General features: G+C 42.6%; 1 protein-coding gene across 1 annotated transcript in view; it reads right to left on the bottom strand.

Moving 5' to 3' along the window:
• LOC126252363 (regulating synaptic membrane exocytosis protein 2-like) overlaps nt 1-25737 on the bottom strand; it is a 307507-nt gene that overhangs the window by 102802 nt on the left and 178968 nt on the right. Inside the window, exons 7-11 of the mRNA XM_049953255.1 lie at nt 18423-18490; nt 18196-18362; nt 8168-8331; nt 4426-4614; nt 2855-3082 (exon numbers count right to left, since the gene is read on the bottom strand). Of these exons, the coding sequence (XP_049809212.1) occupies nt 2855-3082; nt 4426-4614; nt 8168-8331; nt 18196-18362; nt 18423-18490 (816 nt within the window). The remainder of the gene's footprint in view (nt 1-2854; nt 3083-4425; nt 4615-8167; nt 8332-18195; nt 18363-18422; nt 18491-25737) is intronic.

The following is a 25737-nucleotide window of genomic DNA, read 5'->3' as shown; positions in this document are numbered from 1 at the left end:
GAGGTGATCCACATGAGTTCCAAAAGAAATCCGTTGGAATTCGATTACTCGATAAATAGTACCATTCTCAAGATTGGCAATCCAACTGAGTACCTGGGTGTAAAAATTACGAACAACTTCAGTTGGAAAGACCACATAGAAAATATCGTGGGGAAAGGGTGCAAAAAAGGGCAGCTCGTTTTGTATTATCACATAATAGGGGAGAGAGTGTGGTAGATATGATACGCGAGTTGGGATGGAAGTCATTAAAGCAAAGACCTTTTTCGTCGCGGCGAGATTTATTTACTAAATTTCGGTCACCAACTTTCTCTTCCGAATGCGAAAATATTTTGTTGAGCCCAACCTACATAGGTAGGAATGATCATCAAAATAAAATAAGGGAAATCAGAGCTCGAACATAAAGGTTTAGGTGTTCGTTTTTCCCGCGCGCTGTTCGGGAAGGGAATAGTAGGGAGATAGTATGTTTGTGGTTCGATGAGCAAAAAATGTGTGTGAAATCTTATGGGACTTAACTGCTAAGGTCATCAGTCCATAAGCTTACACAGTACGTAACCTAAATTATCCTAAGGACAAACACACACACCCATGCCCGAGGGAGGACTCGAACCTCCGCCGGGACCAGCCGCACAGTCCATGACTGAAGCGCCTCAAACCGCTCGGCTAATCCCACGCGGCGTTCGATGAGCCCTCTGCCAATCACTTAAATGTGAATTTCAGAGTAATCATGTAGATGTAGATGCACCCTGTAGTGATGCTACTAGCACCACTTTTATTCGACTGTCACGAAATTTGAACAAACATCATTTTTCAGAAGTAGAAACGAGCCTAGCGATGTTCGTTTGTGTCGGACAACTCCTTCTTGGTGTTACGATTTTTGTTTCCGTCAGTGTAGATCTTCATGTACGAAGTCTATCTGTTATTGGTTAGAAATTCTTATAAAACTTTTTACTGCTTATGATATGTGCGTGGAAAAAGAGTGTTTGAAGACGCCAGTGTGCTACACTCCAGTGGTCCAAAATTAACTAGAGCTGCATATACAGAAGTGCACTTGGCATGAAATTTCGTAGATGAATGGGTAATATGTGGTAGTCCGATTTTTCCTGTATTTACAGGATTTTAAAAAGAAAAGTTTCTCCGAGATAGACTGCTTCAGACAAGCCGCGATAAGCAGTGTAGATGACTGGTTTGCGAAATCATATTACCCTGAATATGGACTGGAGCTTGTGGAAAATACGCATATTCATTACACGTTTGCGCCTCTGATAATTTAGGCTGCTCGTCTGGAGGAAGATGCAATCGATTTTATTCCTATGCTTTTGCAACCACGGATTGATAGAAATAAAATGTTTGTTGATGACTTACCTTCTGAGTGCTAACATTCCACCAGACAATTACTGTATTACTTCACAGTTGTCTTCAGATTTTGTGTGACTAAGGACGAACACATTCATAAATCCCATTAATCGTTCGTCTTAATTTGGTGTTAAGGAACGGTGTGCTAGGGAACCTTCTATCGGTTGGAGCAGGGTCACGTCACTATGTATTGTTTACTGTTGCAGAATATGCGGGAAGTAATCACCGCATAATTAAAGAAATTCTCCAGCGAGAGCAAAACTAAGCAGATCTAACACCGGCCTACCCTGACATTTTCACAACAGTCCTGATATATCAAAGAGAACCTACAGCTGTTGCAAAAGCTGACTGTTTTTTTCCCAAGCTAAAAATATTTAAAAAAACAGGTTATGGTGCTAGAGGTACACACTCAAAATGAATTTCTTGAGGGACATCGTCTTTCCATCATTGTCCGCATTTGATCTATTTTCCAATACAGTCAATGGCAAAAAGACGATGTCCATCGAAAAATTAAAAAAATACTTACGTTCTATACAGCTAACAGTTAACTGAATAGGAGAATGGTGGTGTGTACGGTCACAGGACTGTGCGAGTGAAGAGAGAGAGAGAGATTAACAGAAATATTGAAAACCTTAACCTTTGATACTCGAAGCAAGACACCTTATATCTCGCAAAAATCTGCTGTGAGAGATGGTGTGTGCGCGATTTTTTGCTGTCTTGAGAATGGGTTGGGGACAGGAGGGTATGTCGTCCTCATGTTAGGAACTCGCCCTGCGCCCTCATTACCGAGTTTACGCCAATAGTTTACTCCAGTGGAATAGTGTGGACTGGTGTTAATCTTTTAAGCTCCAACTTCGGCATCTGCCCGCGAGAGGTTGCAGGCACCAGACGAAATAATCAGCTTCGGCACAGTGCTGAATAAATTCCAAGAAAGCGTTACTTGGAGGCCATTCTGGTGCTGATCCAATTCTTCTGACTAGTAAACCTTTGTTTCGTTAAAGAAGCGAACTCTCAAGCACAAAATAGTTTCAGACTTCTGTTTATTGGGGTGGGGTGGGGGTGGGGGTGGGGTAGGAGTGATTGGGAGGTGTTAGCGAGAAAACAGCTTTGTAAATGTTTGAAATTATGTTTAGAGTTTGTTGGAAGCGGCTAAGTGCTTTCCTCTCAAATAATGGGTGAATGTATTCGGGGTACCTGCGCACCATGAATTACGTTTCATCAAAATACATACAGAGTTTCAAATAGTAATACTTGTCTTATTGTGTTAAACTATATTTGGATTACATCTCTTAATGAGCGGATTACGGTATCATTTTAAAGTTTTAAATTTGGTCACTAATTATGTGAAATACTGAAAACAAAACTTTTCCTGTTACATAGGCAACCTGCAACTGGGATAGGGTTAATATGCCTCGACTCAGTCACAATAATACAGACGATGGTAAATTAAGGCCGATACTGCCGAACAGTACTAGATTAATATGAATGCGTCAATGCAAACACTTGCCCTTGGCTGCGTCGCCCTGCTGCGACTGGAAGGACGACCTCCTGGAGCCGGGCAGCGAGCGCGAGAAGTCCCTGCCCAGCTGGTAGGTCTCCACCTCGAGCTGCTCAGATTGGCTGGAGCCGCGCCGCGAGCTGCACGCCGAGCCCAGCAGCCACGCGTGGTCCGGGTGCAGCAGGCTCGGCTCGGGGGAACCCCCGGACCGCTCGTCGCTCTCCTTGTCATCTGCAAACACACGCACACACCGCCTCTCGCAGTCACAGCAGTAACAGGTAGCGAACGTACGTGAGTACCACAGACACACGGCAAAGCAAAGACCAGCAGTAAAATTAGTGCATAACACCACTCGGGAAATGCTACTGAAGTCTCCGTCAACACGTCCAATGGTAGGAAAAAATGTCGTTTATTGACCGAATCTCGCAGGATTACCAGAAAAAAAAGAAAACTCATCTAAATATGAATATTAGATACAAATATTGGTGCTTTCGTCAGTCCATTTAGAGGTCACACGCATGGGGAAACCGCTGATTTCACGCTCAGTGATTGCGAATTGGAGGTAGAAAGCGACACAGTCACGTACCATCTGTAAGCAAATAGTTACATAAGCCATGTATAGAGGCCGTCAACCGTCGAGGAAGCCAGGGTTTCAGACCGAGAAGAGTTCCAGCGAGCAGAAGAGTTCAAGATTCACAAGTCTCAGATGATCAACAGCCTACAGTATATACTATGTGAAGAAGCATTATACTCAGTTAAGCTTGTACTCTAAGAAGGACGAGTAAAGCTCGTCTATAGCTCTGGTCTAAGGTTATTGGTTTCCATCGTACTTTTTTCTAGATGTACTTGCTGTATGTATGTATATCACTGTGACGAGTAGTTGAGCCTAAGGGTTTGAGTAGAGGAATAGAATCTGCCACTTCCACGGTTCGTGGTGTATAATACCATACGCTGTGTATACTCGACTCGTAATAAAGCTATAGGCTATAGGCCGATGTGATCATTTGTTCTGGTAATTGACTGGAGAATCCAGTAAGCTATATCTATGCTTTACATTTACTGAGTTGTAAAGTAGTCTCTGTGATCTTCTGGATGTTCACTGCAAACCCCTGAAGAACCAATGAAAAGCGGACGAGGAAGCGAAGCCAGAGTCTCATTTTCTTACCGTCGTCGTGTCTACCTCCTTAGGTCAACGTCTACAACCAAAGAGACCTGAGCTTGGCTCCATCGCCGTTACACTCCCGTACGTAGCCGCTTGGATACCAAGGAACGGATACTCTCAAATCCCGTATTACCTCTGATCTGAGCATGAGTTTCTGAGTGAGTACGTTGCGACCTACGTCGCATTGAAGCATGAACATGTAGAGGACTAACACTTCCACCAAATTTGATGGCATCGACTTGATTTTTGAAAGTAGGCAAGAGGAAGTTAAAAATATGAAATTCAGATACTCCACAGAAAACCTGGACCAGTGGATGTGAAAAGGCAAAAGTCCGAGACAAGAAAAGTATCTATATTTGCTAGAGACATTGCGGAAATAATGGCAAGTGAGATGTGGAAGGTGTGCACTGACCAGAGAAGGACCTCTGCTGGAAGTCGGTCCTGCGCAGCAGCCGCTGGGCCAGCTCGCCGGCCAGGGACCCACGTGGCGACACCTGCGGCGATTTGCCGCCCGCGGCGCGCAGGTTGCGGGGATCCTCCAGGCGGTACCACACTGGGCGGTCCTCCAGGAACGCCTTCTGCAGCTCCACCGAGCACTCGCCTGTCGACATCAATCCATGCATCCGTCACTGCTCCTGTAGGCTTGCAGCTCGCCCAAGCACACTGTCCACTCGCAGACGAGGGCCTCGCTGTACCGTGGGTAAAAAGTTCTCGGTTTATTTGCCACGTCGGATAAAATCCCGAGCTCTCTGTGACTTCCCCTGTCATCGTCGTCAGTAGCTAAGTCTGGAAATGTTGATGAAGGAAACAATTGCCAGCTCAGCGTTTTATCCGATCCTGACGCAGCAAGTAAATCCAGAACTTTTTATCCATGAACTCCATCGAGAAACACTTCCTAGCAAACACTGTAACGTTATTTTCTTCGGAATCAGAGACAGTGAACAAACAGACTCATACACAGTGATATTAAAATTAGTAGTTTACAGCTTATCGTTTAGTTTCATGCGCAAAGAGCCAGCATGCCAGACACTTAATAGAACCAGACCGGTAGTCAATCCGCACACTGTATTAGCGTCCATTGCTACGGTACACCATCCAGTCTGTCGGTTTTAGGCAATTTCTTACGCTTCTTTAGGCATACGCTGACATTATCTTCAATCTCCTTCTCAAAAAACACGGTACACAAACAGTTAATATGCGATTACACAAACAAAAAGCTTACGCTGTTCACAAAGAGATGGCTTATCACTTTCCTCCCTCAGGTTGACCAACGATTATGGTGACCAGAAAGGCATCCATTTCCCACTGACTCGAGGGACTTAGTCAGATGGTCCGTAGGGCATAGATCACGTCTTACACAATCACATTAGTCTTGCAAAAAGTCAGGCAGAAATTACATGAGCATAGATGAGATCTATTCCTCACAGCCCACGAATGCGAAATTTGTGAAAATTATTCAATCCTTTGGGCTAACATTCGATTGATAACTGACTTGGAACCCTCACCCACCAACCATTCAAAAGAATGCCACTCTAAACTAACACTTATGAAGCTTTTAGCCAGTCGAATATGCGAAATAAATTCTCTGACTACGATATATATCAGCAAGAAAAGCATACGTTCCATCCGCACTGTGGCAGAACGCCACATATAGTTATTTAAAAAAAAAGTAAACAAATAGAGTTTTTGTATTCTGATGAATAATTCGTCATGTGACGCTAGAAGTTTTAAAGTATGCTGTGTTTTGTGCAACGAATATTAACATTTGGAACAAAAAGAAATTATTTTTACGGAGATAATGATATAGAACCTTCTCTACTTTATCTGCGTTGGTCAACGAAAAAGACCAAAGACATTGTATCAGGTTATTCACTCTCGTGTCTTCGACTCTTGTGTGGATGATAGGCCTCATTATACGCTGGATATAATTGTGTGTAAGTTCCGTAAAACTATTCAGAATATAAATAATATTCCCATGTAGTAACATTTACTTTTTGTACAGCTCGCACCTCTCATATGAGTGAATCAATGTTTTGTGTAAATTTGTTGTTTTAGCGTGTGCACCGGACGGGGCCACAATTTCGGTAGCAGCATAGGTAGTCATTACCCCGGCAAAACAATTATTCTTATTAAATCATTTCTTAAATGTTAGTGTAAATGCAGGAGGGTTCTCTGTTTTTCTCATTCAGTGTTGTAAAGTCAGTAAAATTAATGTAAAGCTTCAATCATCAATATTTTCGTTGCAGTGAGTCCGGTAAAATGTCAACTGGCCGCTTGACGACAGATGACGAGAAACTCCTTAGCTTTGACTTGCTAATGAAAACTAATTAAAGCAATTTATTACCTTTCATGAAAACAAAAATATCTCAGGTATTAATTGTCGTTTTAAAATTGGTACATAATTAAACTAGTTGCCTTTAGGCCCACTGAGAACTAATTTTTATTACAACGTTCCGTATAATATACGTAGATTTTTATTAATAATAGCAACCACTCACGCAAACTTAACCGCAGAAGGCGCTGAGTCGCGCACTGTTTCAAAAATCCAAAGTAAGTGCTCGTGGTGGTATTGAGTTTGCTTAGCAGTCTCATGCTAGCCAAAACCAGAAAAATGGTTCAAATGGCTCTGAGCACTATGGGACTTAACATCTTAGGTCATCAGTCCCCTAGAACTTAGAACTAGTTAAACCTAACTAACCTAAGGACATCACACACATCCATGCCCGAGGCAGGATTCGAACCTGCGACCGTAGCAAACTCGCGGTTCCGGACTGCGCGCCTAGAACCGCGAGACCACCGCGGCCGGCTAGCCAAAACCAGAACCCAATGCTGATGATGACCATTTCTCTTTAAATCAAGTATCACAACAGAAATAGGAAATTACAATTTTACATAATATTATCACCCACCAAATAAAAAATATTATTATGTTTTTTTATATACCAACACATCACCTAAGCAAGTGTTGCAAGGATTTCCGTTTGTTCCAAAATCTACCTGTCCCTTCAAATCCTTGAACGTCATGTACCCCGACCAACTTTCCATGCCCCTTTACTCTTTCCCACCATTACCCAGTATCGCCTGATAAAATTGCCATACCTCGTCAAACATGTGGAATTCTTTCTGAGTCGTATGTTTGCTACAAAATCGAATCCTGATAGCCCAGTACGTTACCAATGTCTGAGGACGATGCCTGCCATCGTGCTTGTCTCACCACAGCCCACCTTCCATACATCTCTCACATTACACCTTATTTTTTTTTAAGTTAATTTCAATCACTATCCCCTCATAGACCCTAATATCATTCCTCAGATCGAACCATTCTGTTAACTACAACCATCATCTTCTACAACACCAAATTAAGGCAACATGCACCCTTTCACTATATAACTGCGTTTCTATCAATCCGCTACCACCAACATACCTTGTTTTCACTCTTTCCAATACGCATTCTACATCCCTTCTCACATCACCTTCTACCAAATCATATCTTTATCGAAATCCCTCATCTAAAATGTGTTCCCAGGAGCCTTACAGTTTTCAATACCGCACGTATCATCTCATCATTCCTACCAATGTTTTTAGTGTTTTTTATTGTTTAACTCAAAAGCCGAAGAGTGGCAGCATGGGGATTATCAGTCGGATCGCCACCCAACTCGGGGAATGGAAATACCAAATAAATAAATAAAAACTACTTTCACATGTGGAAAGCATTCCAATACAACTAGACACAGCTGATGCGTCATCGGGGCTTGACTTGGTATCATAACGCCTCTCTTTACTACATATTATGCTTCATAATTCATTTGTCCACATCGGAGTTCGAAAATACGTGTCAGGCACAGACTGTGATTTATCGGGCTGTAGTACGCTCTGTCTTTTTTTCAGTACAACTGTCCACATCAAATGCGAAGTTTATGGTGGAAGATTAGCTATCGGATTCAACCTATTGGATTAAACCGTTAACACAATGAAGCTGAACCACTATAACAAATTCGAGACTCCGAGGAGATAGGTAAGAACATAATACTGACTACGGAAAATTGGAAAATGGGAAAGGTTTTTATAATTGGCCAACTACAATATACTCCATCTACAAGTTGGTACACGTAGGAAGAGTCTTATAACCAACGCTAATGCAGCACAGCACTCACCGAGGAAGACGCTGTCACGGTCGGGGCAGAAGTCCCAGAGGGTGACCTCCAGACTGCGCTCCATCAGGTCCTCACCCGGCACGTTGGGAAAGTCGAAGGTTGCGTTCCAGATTGGGTTTTGCGTCGGCTCTGCCACGCTCGACTTGACGACGTGCTGCTCGTTCCTGAAAATCACATACCGTTTTATCCGCAGATGAGGTGAGGAAGTTTGCTATTGTCGGTCGACGTTTCTTGATTTCTCAGGATAGTAGTTTTATTTTAATCTCTTACAACTTCTACAGAACACGGGCAGATATGTGTGTGAGCATACCGTGCGTTATCTGTTTCCCAAAATATGAATGGTTTTCACCCATTACGACTTGTGTACGAAGCTTTTAATTCATATAACAATGAACAAATAAAACAACATCTTGTGCCAATAGCACTTTACTGTATCCACTAAGTATTCCGAGGGTTACATTCACGATAATCAGTGGGTGAATTTCTTTGTTTTACATCTTCAATCGTATTAGTGGCTTCAACATGAGACTGATTGTTAATTGCTAGTGAGATGATAATGAAGGTCATGTACTCGTTCCATTTCGTATGTGCACCAGAAGTAAAACAATGGCTGCATTCATATGTGGTGCTGCCACCTACCGTCTATGAGTGGTTGTTGCACGTTGATGTCGAACTTAGGCGGTGGTCACATTAATGTGACTGATTCGCATAGAAACATACATAAAATGCTTTAATATAATAGTAATAATTGTGTTCATTAATACTTAGTTCGTCGCTCTAGTGTAATATTTCTTTGTGTCGACAGTCTCTCACATTTGGTGCTGCATGCCACATTGCCTCTGCTGTGCCTCACCCGCAACCATCATCGTCAAGTATTTTCGGAACATATTGGAATTTCTGTCTTCCCCTATTGTTTTTACCCTCTACAGGTTCCTTAAGTACCATGAAAGTTATTACTTGATGTCTTAATATTTATCGTATTATTCTGTCTCTTCTTCTTCTCATTGTTTTCCACATGTTCTTCTCGCTGATTCTGCAGACAATGTCCTCATTTCGTATGTCTACCTAATTTTCAACATATTTATATATCACATCTTCTCAAACTCTTTGAGTCTTTTCTTTTCCGGTTTACAAGAAAATTGGCGTCATACAAAATCGAAGCGTTATATCATCATTGGTATTTAACTCAGTACTACGTTTGTGAACACAGATCTGTGATCGTATGAATGGTAGGACTGCTATTTATTTCAGTCATCTCCACGTATGATCAGCACAATCAGTGTTCCCGTTAGATTTAGGGTTCCTTATCCCTTTAAAACAGAACGCTTACGTATTCACTTTGTTATCCGTCTGTATGTCTCTCTGTTAAAACCCCTTTTTCTCAGGAACAAGTAGATGTATCAAGTTGAAACATATCTCACGTACCAAGGCATACGGTAGCTTGGCGGTGTAAAACGTTTAAGCTTCTAAGTCAATGAGACCAAAAAAAATTTTGATACTCACAAGCACACCACAGGGTATTCCTCGTTGACCTCGAATCACGAAATTTGCTAAGAAGCAGGGTTTCACAGTAGGAGCAAAAGAAAAAAATTCGAAAATTGTTAATTTGTAATTATTTCACACGAAAATCTCTTTGATCATTTCTTATCTGTTTGTCTGTCTGTCTGTTAATGCCAGTTCCTGTCAAAAACCGGCAGACGTGTAAAGTTAAAATTTATGTCTCATACTAAGGTCTGTGGTCCTTTGGCGGTGTAAAACGTTTAAGTTCCAAAGCCAAGGAAATAATAACATATGTAGTCATTTATGTCATATATTTTGATAGTTGTAAACTCACTCATTAAAACCTATAGCGTACGTCGCAGGGCCCCACGATCATGAAATTTAGCAGGAGGCAATGTTCCACAGTACAAGTAAAGAAAAAAAAAATCCGAAAACTGTTAAACTGTAATTCTATCGTATCAAAAATATATTTTTGTCATTTGAACTTATATTGCATTTGTAATTCGTCAACAGAAATATATTACTCCGGTAGTCGGAAGACAGGTGGTTTTACGTATCATAAAATTATATATTTCGGCAATAGTTCCGAAAGGATCGGCAGACAATTGAGGTTTAAAAGTATTGAACAGGCTTTCTTCATTCCCAATAACGTTGGCACAAAGTATAGGCACAGAGAACATTCCACTTGTTCCAAATACAATATAATGCAACCGGGGTGTATTGCATCACTTGCAGTGAGTGCCCCATGCGATATATCGGACAAACAGGCAGGAGATTTAGCACAGGTTCAAAGAACAGCTTAGCTTTTCTAGCTCAAAAACTGCCTTGAGTACCCACCTTCGTCAGCAGAGGCATTCCGTCATCGATCTCACTATAACTAAGGGCCACACTTTAAGTGTCCTGGAGAAGGTAGAAATTATGAGATCCATTAGTCGTTTTCCACACCAAATCCTGAATGGACAAACGGAGTTGAGACATCATAGCATTTTGCCAATTTTTCACTGCCTTACATGAGTGGACATAATACTCTATACTTTCTTCACCCAGTCCCTTTTTTTCCGTTCTCGTCTTTAAGATTTTCCTCACCTCGCTTCCCTACTTCCTATACATCCGTCTCATTATCTTAGGTTTTCCACCTCTTCCTTGCAAGTACGTTTTCAAAGTTTTTGTAAATTTCCTTAAATTTTATCTATTGTTAATAAATATCAAAATTCACTACTGTCTTGGATTCAAAGTGAAGAATTTTTGAAGTATTTTTGCTAAACAATAATTTTTAGAAATGTAATGTACTTAATGTTTTTTTTTTAAGTTTTAAGGTTTATTCAGTGAACTCTGCCGGCACATTTGTTTCGTTGCCCAAATATACGCACATGATGTCCCTCTTTTAAGCTCTAGTTTGAGCATAACTTACGCGTGTTATTAACGAAAAAGTCAGCTGTCACATCATATTGATATTCTACAGATTGTTTTTAAAAAAGGTTTTTGTACCTTTTATCTCAATATTCCAGTTTTCATTCACCATTCGTGTAATCCCCAAAGACCACCAATCATTCGATTGAGCCTGCTCTCATCAGCTCACGCGCGAGCCGTCCACAGGCAAGCTGTTTACTTTCTTGTCAGTGTGACAGACCACGAGGCCGCGCCTCCTGTACACGGTTGCGTATAGACAGGAGAAGCGGTAAGTGCGCTTTTCAGGTTCTGATTTTCCGCTAATAGCTATTTACTTGAAAATTTGTTTGGTAGAACTTTCCTCCATTGTGTGGCGGCCACTTCTTGGTTTTTCATTCTGGCCCAAAATTAGGTCTTAATAGTTTTCGTTTATTTCCTCCTTACAAATACATCACTATGGTACGATTTGTATAAGAGCCACCCACTACGTTGGAATCTGGCTTTTTTACTCTATGACACATCGTGTTTTAGCGGTGTTTTGTTTTGATGGACAACGCGTGTCGGGTAAAAATATTCGGAGTTCTTCCGCTCTAATGTTTTAGTCATGTAAGTAGTAACATTTTGATACTCTCCGGTAAAAGTTTTTAATATTTAAATATTTTTTTAAAATATTAAAATAATTTACTGTACCAGTGTATTTTTTGAAGAACTAGATCAACCGTGGGATGAGTTCTCCTCGTATGATACAAAATTAATCATAGGTCATTTTAATGCGAAGATAGGGAAGGAGGAAGCATTCCGTCCTACAATTTGGAAAGAAAGTTTGCGTAACATTTCGAATGATAACGGCACAAGGGGGGCTAATTTTGCTGTTTCAAAAGACATGATTGTTGAGAGCACATACTTCAAAAGGAAGGACATTCATAAAGCAACTTGGGTCTCTCCGGATGGACACACCCGAAACCATTCAAAAGGAAGGACATTCATAAAGCAACTTGGGTCTCTCCGGATGGACACACCCGAAACCAAATTGATCATGTTCTTGTAGATCGGAGATGGCACTCTACTATAGAAAATTTTTGGACTTTCAGGGGAGCAGACTGCGATTCTGATCATTTTCTTGTAGTTGCCAAAGTTCACCAACGGCTGTCTACAGCAACATCAAGGTGTCACAATGCAGAACTTGTTAGGTTCGACACTGACAAGCTAAATGATGAAAACTTTAGAAGAAGGTACATGATAGAAATTTCAAATAGGTTTGCTGCTCTCAGGATACAGGAAGATCAAGACGAGAATGTAAATAAACAGTGGATCACTGTGAGGAATAATATCAAAGAGGCAGCGAAGGTCACAATAGGTACAATTAAGAAGAACAGGAGGAAACCGTGGTTTGATGAAAAATGCAAGAAATTGGTAGAGGAAAGGAGAAAAGCGCGATTAGATTGGGATACAATGGGAGACAGAAAACGAGAGGAGTTCTTGAACTTGAAAAGGGAAGTTGGTAGTAGACTACGGGCAAAGAAGAGGGATTATTTGAACAATCAAATTACAAAAATGGAAACAAACAGTAAAACAAAAAAAACATTAGGGAATTTTACTTAGACATAAAAGGGTATAGGATGGGCTTCAAGGCTAGGACAAATGCACTTCGAGGGGATGCTGGGGGAATACTGACAGATCTCAGTGCTATATTAAGTAAATGGAGGGCGTATTTTGAACATCTATTAAATTTACACCAGAAAGCAGGAAATGAGCAGGCGTACTAAATACATACAGCAGAACCCCAGATACCTGAGCCAACGTTAAAGGAAGTAAGAGATGCAATCAACAAACCATAAAGCACCAGGATCAGATTGCATAACTGCAGAATTAGTTAAAATGGGGGACAGAAATTGGTGGAAGTAGTTCACAAAGTGATAACTAAAGTATGGAACTCAGAGATGATATCTGAAGAGTGGCGGGAGTCGATTCTGATCTCAATTTTTAAGAAAGGTGACAAAATGGATTGTAGTAATTATAGAGGGATTTCGCTATTGCCAGTATGCTCCAAAATTTTCTCGAATATTCTGCTAAGCAGGCTTACACCATATGCAGATGAAATTGTGGGGGATTACCAAGCCGGCTTTCGGAGGAACAGATCAACTATAGACCAAATGTTCACCCTGAGTCAAATTTTGGAAAAGAAATTGGAATACAATAAACCAGTTCATAATCTTTTCATAGATTATACAAAAGCATATGATTCAGTATTGCAATCAAAATTGTACAGAATTCTCTTGGAACTTGGAATACCAAAGAAGTATGTTAGACTTATAGAAGCGAGTTTGAAAAACACAAAAGGTAGAGTACGCGTGGGGAAATTGGAGTCAGAAGAATTTGTAATAAAGAACGGAGTTAAGCAGGGAGATGCCCTGTCTCCGCTACTTTTTAATTTAGTCCTAGAATATATTGTACGAATGGCAGCAGATAATTCAGAGGGTGTGAAGTTAAATGGAAATATTAAGATATTAGGGTATGCAGATGATCTAAACATCATTAGCGATAGGAAAGAATATGTAACAGCAAATGCGAATGCGTCAATCAAGGCTAGTGAAGATGTAGGTCTAAGGATAAGTGAAGACAAAACTAAATACCTGGTTACTACTAGAATGCCAACAGCAGTAGATCAGGAAATGTTAAGAGTTGGAGACATGCAGTTTGAAAAAGTGAACACATTTAAGTATCTGGGCGTGGACATCACTTCGAGAAATGAGATTGAATCCGAACTGAAGAAGAGATTACGAGCGGGAAATGCGTGCTACTTCTCACTGAATAGGTTATTTTCATCACGGATATTGTCTAGGAATTTAAAGATTAGAATATACAAAACTATTATTCTACCAGTTATGCTGTATAGGTGTGAGACTTGGTCTCTCACTGTGCAAAATGAAAAGCTGTTTCGAGCATTTGAAAACAAAATTTTGAGGAAAATTTTCGGAGCAAAGGGATGACATTGGCGGAGAGTGGCGAAAACTGCATAACGAAGAGGTTCACGAATTCTATTCAAGTCCTGACATAATCAGTATTATTAAATCACGTAGGCTGCGATGGACGGGTCACATAGCTCGAATGGATGAGGGCAGGGCAGCGCGCAGAGTACTGGTAGGGCACCTAGAAGGAAAACGTCCTGTGGGGAGACCGAGGCGTAGATGGGAGGACAATGTGAAGGCTGATTTGAGGAGCGTAGGTATTGACGGTGAATGGAAGGAAATAGCCCAAGACAGGGACAGATGGCGAAAATACGTTGCTGCGGTAATGGACTCTAGAGTCCGGTATGACCAGTGAGTGCGTGTGTGTGTGTGTGTGTGTGTGTGTGTGTGTGTGTGTGTGTGTGTGAGAGAGAGAGAGAGAGAGAGTGTGTATGTCTCAGGTTATTCATTCCAGATGTTCACCTGAAGACGTGACTTTTAGTGCCATGAAACCGGTAGTGATCCAATAATAAAAGCGGTTATTAATTCCCAAGATGGATACTCATAGCTTTGGTTGCACCACCACAAGATTGTCTATACTCGTGTCTCGGCTTATCCTTAGATACTCGACCGTTTCTAAAAGCAACGACGATCACAGTTTTCGAGGTGTTTTCCAGGTACTTTATGTGCATAGTGGTCAGCACCACGGCGTATTTAATTTTGCGCCCCGTGTTCGAAACCCGACTATTACTTTTATTTTTTGATTTGATCCATTATAAATGGTTTCTGAAAGCCTGCGACTGTAGATACAATAGGTTTGTTTATAAATAAATAGATCTTCTGCTACCAGTCACGATTTTTCTTTATTTTACTATTCGCACGACGCGTTTCGAGAAATAATTCCCATTTTCAAGTGCGTTTTTTTATGTGTGTTAAGCCATTTCTTTTGATGTTGTCAGTGTGTGTGAGTCTGCTTCATTTTGTTGACTTTTACTGTAATGAATAAGAAACGCGATTTTTAGTTGGGTATCAATTCTTTCTGTGAGGTTAGTGGCTAAAGTTTGAGAACAATTTGTACTTACAGTTTTCTAATGGTCCATTTGTGTAGAGTCTCACACACACTTAACATCACACACAACTTGTACACTTTACACATCGAAAATATCTTATATAAACAAAACAGTTACAAAGATCTTCTTACAGGTAGTTCACAGAGATAACATTATAGGTCTTCCACAGATTATGATATGCTTTTGTACAGAGGTTATTTATCTTAACAGTTTGATTTTACAATTGTGCTTATTTATATGTTTTACTATTTTTATTTAAGTATATTATCGAAACATCTGAAGAAATTCACTGATTCACTTTCAGGTTTTTCATTTAATATTTTATCTTCATATTTTCTGTAATGTGAATATATCTCCAGTTCTTCAAGCAAATCCATTTTATGTCCTTTATTTAGTCGGTGGAGTACTTTGACATTTTGCTCTATTTTTCCAAATGGGTGTCCTGCATTATGTATGTGTGTTGCTATTGCTGATGTAGTGTGTTTGTTGTGTGTGTATGCTCTAATGTGCTCTGTTTACCTGTGTTAATATTTCGGCCTGTTTGTCCTACGTAGAACTTGGAGCATTCCTGGCATGTTACCTTGTATATTCCAGAGTCTGAATATGAATCATGATAACACTTTATATTATGTATTAGTTTTGGTGTAGTTTATTGGATGTAGAAAACCCAATTTTTACTCTGTGATTTTTGAAAATATTTGCAATCTTCTGTGATACATTGCCTATGTATGGAATGCTAGATATATATTTGTTTTTATCTTTTTCTTCTGTGGTGCAGTTTGTACCTGGGTTTCTCTTCACTTTGTCTAAGATTGTGTCAACCATGGAAGCATTGTAACCATTGGCAACTGCAATCTTCTTCACTGTGTTTATTTCTTGTTGCATATTTTCCTCGTTCAATGGTATTTTAGTTGCCCTATGCAGCACTGACCTGTATCCTGCCTGTTTATGGATATTTGGGTGTCATGAGGTTGCAGGGATTGTGGTGTCAGTCATTGTGTTTTTCCTATAAGTTTTGAATGTGCGTGTGTTGTTGTGTCTTGTAATATTTAGGTCCAGAAAGTTGATACTTTTATTTTGCTCATGTTCCACTGTAAATTTGATTTTCTCATTTAGATTATTGAAATGATTAAGAATGTCTGTGATGTCTTTGGTATCTCCTTTCACTTTTATTTTTGCATTTCATTTGTATATCTATGTCTGCATAAGATTATTACACGAATATTTTCCAGTCTATACTGATTATTCATTTACCATCTTTACGTCAGGTCAATGAATAAAAAGAAAGAGAAAATTATTTGAAATTGTTTTCGGTGAAGTTCCTGTAGTGTATCTAGATTCATGATCAATTGCAAGCACCAGTTTTCGGAAAAGTGATATGTCATGTATTGTTTGGCGTGGAATTACTGCAAATGCGCGAAGTCTTCACGAATATTAATGACGTTTCTTTCCCGAGTGAGATTCATACGAAGAAATGTACTGTGGCAAACCTGTCTTGGCACGATGCTCGTGGTGTTCGGAATATCAATGTTTCCAGTCTTTCTACGACCGGTATCATGCAAATGAATTCACCAAACCTCCCTGGAGAATAAATGTATGGATAAAATATGAGAATTCATACAAGAATTGATATGAGAATGAAATATCAGAATATGAGAATTTAAAAAGATTGCAACTCATTAACATAACGTACAAACACATCTGTGAGACTTATTGTGAAACCCAGTTGTAGTTCCACGGTTAATATAATACCCTTGTAGTTCCTAATTTGATAAGAGAGAATCGTGTAGTAACCTTCCAGGGGCATGAACAGATAAATGAAAGCATTAAAACTAAAAGTAAATAAAAACTGTTATCGGGTTCCCAATGGGGGTGCAAAATTGAGAAGCGGAGACGCTAAACACTTTCTTTTTCAAATAGGAAAGAAACAAAATCGGACTTAATTCTATGTCATAAAAAAATTCCAGTCGTGGCCCACAACAATTTTTGTTTATTTTTTATTCACGAAACAAAAAAAGACATACAGGGCCACAGTAAAGAAATAATTCTTTAGCAATAAACCTGAGAAGGGAACATACCAAGAGGACCAGTTAACTCAACTACTTCTTTTGTGTTTTTTTAAAATTTGTTTTGAAGTTAGCAAAAGCAAGGTAGTAAGGATGAAACATCCCAAAAAGGGATTCTACACTTCATCCAACTCCTTGACGATTAAATACTAGCCGGCTGGTGTGGCCGAGAGGTTCTAGGCGCTTCAGTCTGGAACCGCGCGGCCGCTACGGTCGGAGGTTCGAATCCTGCCTCGGGCATGGATGTGTGTGATGTCCTTAGGTTAGTTAGGTTTAACTAGTTCTAAGTTCTAGGGGACTGATGACCTCCGCTGTTAAGTCCCATAGTGCTCAGAGCCATTTGAACCATTAAGTACCAGGTACAACATATTCGAAAAAGCGTGGCAGTCTCCGCATGCCCAATGGGCCCTAGTTTACTAACAGGCAGAAGGGTCCGGGTCACACCTGCACCCCATCACCCAATGACATAATGCCCGATAAGCCACATAATCGTACTGTTCTTCGTTCTGGGAAAGAAATTTGAATCGGGATACAGGAGAATCCCACAGGAGATTGCCGCTTCCGTCGTCCTGGCAACAAAGCCGTGAGCCACCATTTCGTCTAAGAACATAGCGCGCTGAAAGGCGCATGAAGTACGTGGAATATACATCGAAAACATTGACCGTCGGTTATTCAGAAACGAGTGAGTATCCACCGATAAGCCAAGACATCCTCTTCCAGTGTGCGAAATTCCTGGGAAATCACGTGATGGCACTTCTCAAATGGTTCAAATGGCTCTGAGCACTATGGAACTTAACTTCTGAGGTCATCAGTCACCTAGAACTTAGAACTACTTAAACCTAACTAACGTAAGGACATCACACACATCCATGCCCGAGGCAGGATTCGAACCTGCGACCGTAGCGGTCGCGCGGTTCCAGACTGTAGCGCTTAGAACCGCTCGGCCACTCCGGCCGGCGATGGCACTTCTCGTGTTCTCCTCTCGAGCTTATAATAAACATATGGGCCGGAGGAGGGGGAGGGAGGGGTGTAGTTAGCGCATGGAGGGTACTCACGTGGCGGGCAGCAGGCGCAGCTTGAGGAAGGCCTCGGGCAGCGTGCCGAACCCGGTGTCGTCGCGCTGGGGCAGGTCGTCTGCGGCGAGCACCGACACGACCAGCTCGCGGCGCTCGTCGTGGTAGAAGACCTGCAGCTGGACGCGGCCTGATACGGGCGCCAGCGGCTGCAGCGGCGCCGCCGGCTGCGAGGCGGCCGCCCCGCCAGCGGGGCCCGGCGTGGCCACCGCCGCCGCCGCCGCCACCAGCTTCTCCCGCGCCATCTGCTCCTGCAGCACGCGCACACCCGCCTCAACTCTTTCGTTTAGGGGAAAGCTACTGAAACGCAAAAATTCGTTGGATCTCAAAAAAAAAAGTCCTTTTTGTTCTAATAGTTCTACAAGAAATTAACACATGCAAGCAACAGATGATCCAGTTCGATTGTGTAAAATATTCATGCCGTGCTGAGTGGTTGTGCAGCTGGTAATCTTCAACATTCGGTATACACTGAGGTGACAAAAGTCGTGGGACAGCGACATGTACACTGCTGACCATTAAAATTGCTACACCAAGAAGAAATGCAGATAATAAACGGGTATTCATTGGACAAATATATTATACTAGAACTGACATGTGATTACATTTTCACGCAATTTGGGTGCATAGTTCCTGAGAAATCAGTACCTAGAACAACCACCTCTAGCCGTAATAACGGCCGCGATACGCCTGGGTATTGAGCCAAACAGAGCTTGGATGGTGTGTACAGGTACAGCTGCCCATGCAGCTTCAACACGATACCACAGTTCATCAAGAGTAGTGACTGGCGTATTGTGACGAGCCAGTTGCTCGGCCACTTTTGACAGACGTTTTCAATTGGTGAGAGATCTGGAGACTGTTCTGGCTAGGGCAGCAATCGAACATTTTCTGTATCCAGAAAGACCCGTACACCACCTGCAACATGCGGTCGTGCATTATCCTGCTGAAATGTAGGGTTGCGCAGGGATCGAATGAAGGGTAGAGCAACGGGTCGTACCACATCTGAAACGTAACGTCCACTGTTCAAAGTGCCGTCAATACGAACGAGAGGTGACCGAGACGTGTAACCAATGGCACTTCATACCATCACCCCGGGTGATACGCTAGTATGGTGATGACGAATACACGCTTCCAATGTGCGTTCACCGCGATGTCGCCAAACACGGATGCGACCATCATGATGCTGTAAACAGAACCTGGATTCATTCGAAAAAATGACGTTTTTCCATTCGTGCACCCAGGTTCGTCGTTGAGTACACCATCGCAGGCGCTCCTGTCTGTGATGCAGCGTCAAGTGTAACCGCAGCCATGGTCTCGGAGCTGATAGTCCATGCTGCTGCAAACGTCGTCGAACTGTTCTCGCAGGTGGTTATTGTCTTCCATCGTCCCCATCTGTTGACTCAGGGATCGAGACGTGGCTGCACGATCCGTTACAGCCATGCGGATAAGATGCCTGTCATCTCGATTGCTGAGATACGAGGCTGTTGGGATCCAGCACGGCGTTCCGTATTACCCTCCTAAAGCCACCGATTCCATATTCTGATAACAGTCATTGCATCTCGACCAACGCGAGCAGCAATGTCACGACACGATAAACCGCAATCGCGATAGGCTACAACCCGACCTTTATCAAAGTCGGAAACGTGATGGTACGCATTTCTCCTCCTCACACGAGGCGTCACAACAACGTTTCACCAGGCAACGCCTGTCAACTGCTGTTTGTGTATGAGAAATCGGTTGCAAACTTTCCTCATGTCAGCATGTTGTAGGTGTCGCCACCGGCGCCAACCTTGTGTGAATTCTCTGAAAAGCTAATCATTTGCATATCACAGCATCTTCTTCCTGTCGGTTAAATTTCGCGTCTGTAGCACGTCATCTTCATAGTGTAGCAATTTTAATGGCCAATAGTGTACATTCACAGACGGCAGTAGTATTGGTGGAGCTGTCGTTTGTACTCAGGCGATTCATGCGAAAAGGTGGCCGAGGTGATTATGGCTGCACGATGGAAATTAACAGACTCTGAACGCACAATAGTAATTTTACCTAGACATATGGGACATTCTGTTTCGGCAATCGTTAGGGAATTCAGTGTCAACACTGTACCGGGAATACCAAATTTCAGGCGTTACCTCTCACCACGGACAAAGCAGTGACCGATGGCCTTCGCTTAAAGACCAGTGCAGCGGTGTTTGCGTAGACTTGTCAGTGCTAAAGGACGAGCAACACTGCGTGAAATAACAGCAGATATCGATGTGAGACGTACGACGAACGTATCCGCTAGGACAGTGCGGCGAAATTTGGTGTTAATGGGCTATGGCAGCAGACGACTGATGCGAGTGATTTGCAAACAGTGGGACATCGCTTGCAGCGCCGCTCCTGGGCTCGGTTGGACCCTAGAAGACTGGAAAACCGTGTTGTAACCAGATGAGTCCCGTTTTCGGTTGGTAAGAGCTGATGATAGGGTTCGAGTGTGGCGCAGAGCTCACGAAGTCATGGACTGAAGTTGTCAAGAAGGTATTGTACAAGCTGCAGGCGGCTCCATAATGATGTGAGCTGTGTTTACATGAAACCCACTGGGTCCTCTGGTCCAACTGAACCGATTATGACAGGAAATCGCAATTTTGGGCTGCTTGGAGACCATTTGCAGCCTTTTATGGCTGGAATTCATGGGTGACTATGCGCTATGTGACCAGGCTACAATTATTCGCTGTTCGTTTGATGAACACTCTGAATAATGCGAGCGAATGATTTGACCACCCAGATCGTCGGACATGAATCCCATCAGACAAAAATGGTTCAGATTGCTCTGAGCACTATGGGACTTAACTTCTATGGTCATCAGTCCCCTAGAACTTAGAACTACTTAAACCTAACTAACCTAAGGACATCACATACATCCAAGCCCGAGGCAGGATTCGAACCTGCGACCGTAGCGGTCTCGCGGTTCCAGACTGTAGCGCCTAGAACCGCACGGCAACACCGGCCGGCCCCATCAGACATTTATGGGACAAAATCGAGGGGTTAGTTCGTGCATAAAATCGTGCGCTGGCAGCACTTTCACTATTATGGATGCCTATAGAGGCAGCGTGGCTCAATATTCTGTAGCGGACTCCTAACGACTTGTTGAGTGCATGCCTCGTCGAGCTGGAGCACAACGTCGAGTTCCTACACGGTATTAGAAGGTACGTCATGACTTTTGTCACCCCAGTGTATTTCGTGGAAGTAGAGCTCTACAGTTCATATCTGAAAAAGTAATATTTTAAGCAGAAACAGTGGCTGATAAATAATTCTTTATTCATTACTGGTTTTGATCTTCACATCATCTTGAGGTATGGGTTTAAGATACCTTAAAATTATGTGCAGAGCGAAACCGGTTTCGAATAAAGAAATATTTATTAGCAGCTGTTGGCGTTCAAAATACCAGATTTTTCTATATGTATACAGGATGCATCTCCGAAAAAATTCATGCGTTAATATTCTGACATTGGTTGAAGACAACCTAATGACTTTTTTCAGTAAATGATATTAGACACAAGCTGGCGTAGTTTTGTTCTGTGGATAATATTCTTTGTTTCTGAGACCACGAGTGTGTCAAAATTCCTTTTCTGCCTTTTATTTACTTCATAATAGCGTTACGGCATTGTATGGCGAATGCCAGAGAAGTACTAGTTATAGAATGGCGTTGTTATTAAAAGTAAAGTTGTGTGACATTGTTAGTTGGGAGATCCGAAGGACAGGTTCAGTCCCTAATTGGCAAGGTTCTTCTGTCCTTGGCGCAGAATTGTACCTTTCCTTCACGATGTATGTGAGTTGTGCGTTTTAAAAAAATGGCTCTGAGCACTATGGGACTCAACTGCTGTGGTCATCAGTCCCCTAGAACTTAGAACTACTTAAACCTAACTAACCTAAGGACATCACACACATCCATGCCCGAGGCAGGATTCGAACCTGCGACCGTAGCAATCGCACGGTTCCTGACTGCGCGCCTAGAACCGCGAGACCACCGCGGCCGGCTGTGCGTTTTAGGTGTATCTGATAAGTGTAGGTGAGCGTAACGAATGTGTGTAGTGTGGTGTGATGAAAAGGGATAGGATGAAACCCGTTGTCAGCACATAGCCTTCTTCTTTGGAGTAGCACCATGCCGGCCGCCGAGCTCAACAGTGGCAATTGCCCTTACCTCATTAGACACTGCGGAGAGGTTTGGCACAATCTGGTGGTCAAGCCACCACCCCTCCTGCCCTTTCTCTAAAGGCAAAGGGACAGCAGTCATCGCCGGCCGGGGTGGCCGAGCGGTTCTGGGCGCTACAGTCTGGAACCGCGCAACCGCTACGATCGCAGGTTCAAATCCTGCCTCGGGCATGGATGTGTGTGATGTCCTTAGGTTAGTTAGGTGTAAGTAGTTCTAAGTTCTAGGGGACTGATGACCTCAGAAGTTAAGTCCCATAGTGCTCAGAGCCACAGCAGTCATCATCACGTAGTGTACCCGGGCATTCTCCCATCCAAGTACTGGCCATCCACAATTTTGCCTGACGAGAACCAACGAACTCAACAAGGCAAGGCCGTTGGTGCGGCATTATTACTAAGGAACGTACAAATTTTGCAGTTGATAGTGGTTATCCTACAGCAGGGGAGACCCTCAGCCACATCGTGTTAGAATGTCTGGGGGGCTTTGACGCAGGTGTTTATCTTTCAAAAGAGCATGTAGTGGGTGTCAGCAGGGATATCCTGTATAGGACAATCATTATGGAACGAGTGACATTTTTCGATCTCAATCGCATGGAGCACGTGTGGAGCGTGACTGAGAGATGTAGGTTCTCCTGAAGGAATGGGAATTGATTTCAGAGAGGGATTTCTGTATTCTTATATGGGAAATGCGAGATACATGTTAGGCTATGATAACAGTCACTTGATACTGAAGCTCTGGAATTCAAATAAAATTAATCTAAATGATATAACGAACTACTATTTCCATTTTATTTTCGACACTTTTGGTATTCAGCGCAGAAAGAGGTAAGGTGTTCAAACATAATTTTGCACCATCCTCACGCCTTGTATATGTTTCCTAGCCTTTCCCCTGCAGCTTCATTCACGTTTGTGTTTGACACATATATTGGACACACTTCCTCCTCCCACTATCTGTGTCCACCTCTTCCTTCCTCTGTCTGTCGATTCACCCACCCACAGCTATCTATTTCCTCCTCCCCATTCCATCTTATCCCCTCCTCCTTCCCTGTTTGTCCATTTCTTCTCACCCTTCTCTCTGACCAAACGTTCCTCCTCCAATCTCTGACCATATCCTCCTCCTACTATCTCTTTCCATCTCCACCTTCCCCTCTGCCTTTTCCACCTGCGCACCACCCTTCATTAAGAGAGGTGGTGCAGTAGTTAGCAAACTGGACTTCCATTTGGGTGGACAGTGGTTCCAATCTGTGTAATCTGTGTACTGCCATCCACATTAAGGTTTTCTGTGATTTCTCTAAATCTCCCCAGGCAAATGCTAGGATGGTTCCTTTGAAAGGAAATGACCAATTTCCTTCCCCATCCTTGACACAATCCAAGTTTGTGCTCTGTCTCTGATAATCTCGATGTTGACAGTATGTTAAACCCAACCTTTCTTCCTTCCATCTCTCACCACATCTTTCATCTGCCTCCTGAATCTCCTCCTCCCCTTTCTCTGTTCATTCCCTCCTTCCCTTCACTCTGGCTGTCCGTTTCTCTATCCATCTCAACCTGCCCCCAGCCATGTACATCGGCATATGTATCCCCCCACAATAAAGCAGGCCTATGCTACCCCACAACATGCCTATCATGTACAGCAGACTACATTCAGGGGCTTGAAAATGATTTCTTTGCACCTAGCATAGAGGTTGTCATGTAAAATGGTTCAAATGGCTCTGAGCACTATGGGACTCAACTTCTGAGGTCATTAGTCCCCTAGAACTTAAAACTAGTTAAACCTAACTAACCTAAGGACATCACACACATCCATGCCCAAGGCAGGATTCGAACCTGCGACCGTAGCAGTCTCGCGGTTCCAGACTGCAGCGCCTAGAACCGCATGGCCACTTCGGCTGGCAAGTTGCCATGTAAAACAGGTTGATAAAGGAGGGTGATACTACTCGAATACAACACATCTGTCATGCAGGGCAGCTGACATGTTGGGGCCTAGAAAACTGTTTCTTTAACCTGACATGTAGACTGCCCTGCAAGGGAGGTTGATTTGACAAGCTGATATTATTCCCACACAACATGCCTGTTGTTGAAGGCTTGAAAAACACATTTTTGCCTGCATCTCCACATCTATTGGAGCCAGAACGTCATAAAACACAGCGTGCTGATACTCATGAGGCCTGCTGTTTCTGTGCCAAATTTGGTTGAAATATACCCAAGGATTTTGGACGAGATCTTGGACATACATACAACAGATTTTTTTTTGTACTGAAAACTTCTTTCTCAATACTTTTCATACCTGTGCAATGGTGATAAGAGTGGCAGCATTCTCAGTGTGATTCATCAGAGTGTGCTGTGTCTGTATTATGCACAGTTAGTGTGTCTACATTCCTTGACAGGTCACCTCAAGCTTAGACCTTGTGTACTTTGCCACTTGATGGCGAGAACAGATGTCGGCAGTCAAAATACTGTACACCACAACGAAGTCATTCTAACAAAAACAGCCGCTATCATGGAAAACAATATATTAAAGGTATATCCCATAGTGCCCATCCACAGACAGCAGCATCAGCTGATGACTGGAACCTGCAAATTGGGCCGCTGCCCTTTCGAAGGCAAGAAGAAGAGTTATCAGCTGAGGCAGTAACCAACGATTCCAGAATGAAACTTTCTCTCTGCAGCGAAGTGCGCGCTGATATGAAAATTCGTGGCGTATTAAAAACGTGTGCTGGACCGATACTCGAACTCGAAACCTTTATCTTTCGCGTGCAAGTGCTCTACTGACTGAGCTACCCTAATATGACTCACGACCCCTCTTCACAGCTTCACTTGCGCCAGTATCTCGTCTCCTTCCTTCCAAACTTCACAGAAACTCTGTTGCGAATCTTGTGAGACTAGCACTCCTTAAAGAAAGGATATTCCAGAGACATGGCTTATCCACAGTCTGGAGGATGTTTACAGAATGAAATTTTCACTCTGAAAGTTTCGCATGATAGATTATGTGAAGTTTGGAAGGCAGTAGACGAGGTAATGGCGGTAGTGAAGCTGTGAGGGTAGCCCAGTTTTAATCTGCCAGGAAGTTTAAGTGGGAATGGTCTTCACGTGATCAATCTGGACCCTTAGCATTCAATGCTAACAAAAATATAGACCCTGCCCCCAGCATCATATGGAGTGAAGGAGCGAGTGAATACCTGGAAAAGAACATGGATTAATGGTACTGGCTAACCTCCAATGATGAGCGCAGGACTTGTCTGACGCCTGACGACTGTTGTAGAAGAATGTGGTGGAGGTCAGATTCCAGTTATCTGCTCTGGCATGGATTCCAGTAGGTATAGCAATGTGGTGGGTCAGTTACTT

This window comes from Schistocerca nitens, chromosome 4 (assembly GCF_023898315.1).
Source record: "Schistocerca nitens isolate TAMUIC-IGC-003100 chromosome 4, iqSchNite1.1, whole genome shotgun sequence".
Lineage (NCBI taxonomy): Eukaryota > Metazoa > Arthropoda > Insecta > Orthoptera > Acrididae > Schistocerca > Schistocerca nitens.
Note: the sequence above shows the minus strand (reverse complement) of the source record. Positions and strands in the feature narration are given on the sequence as shown.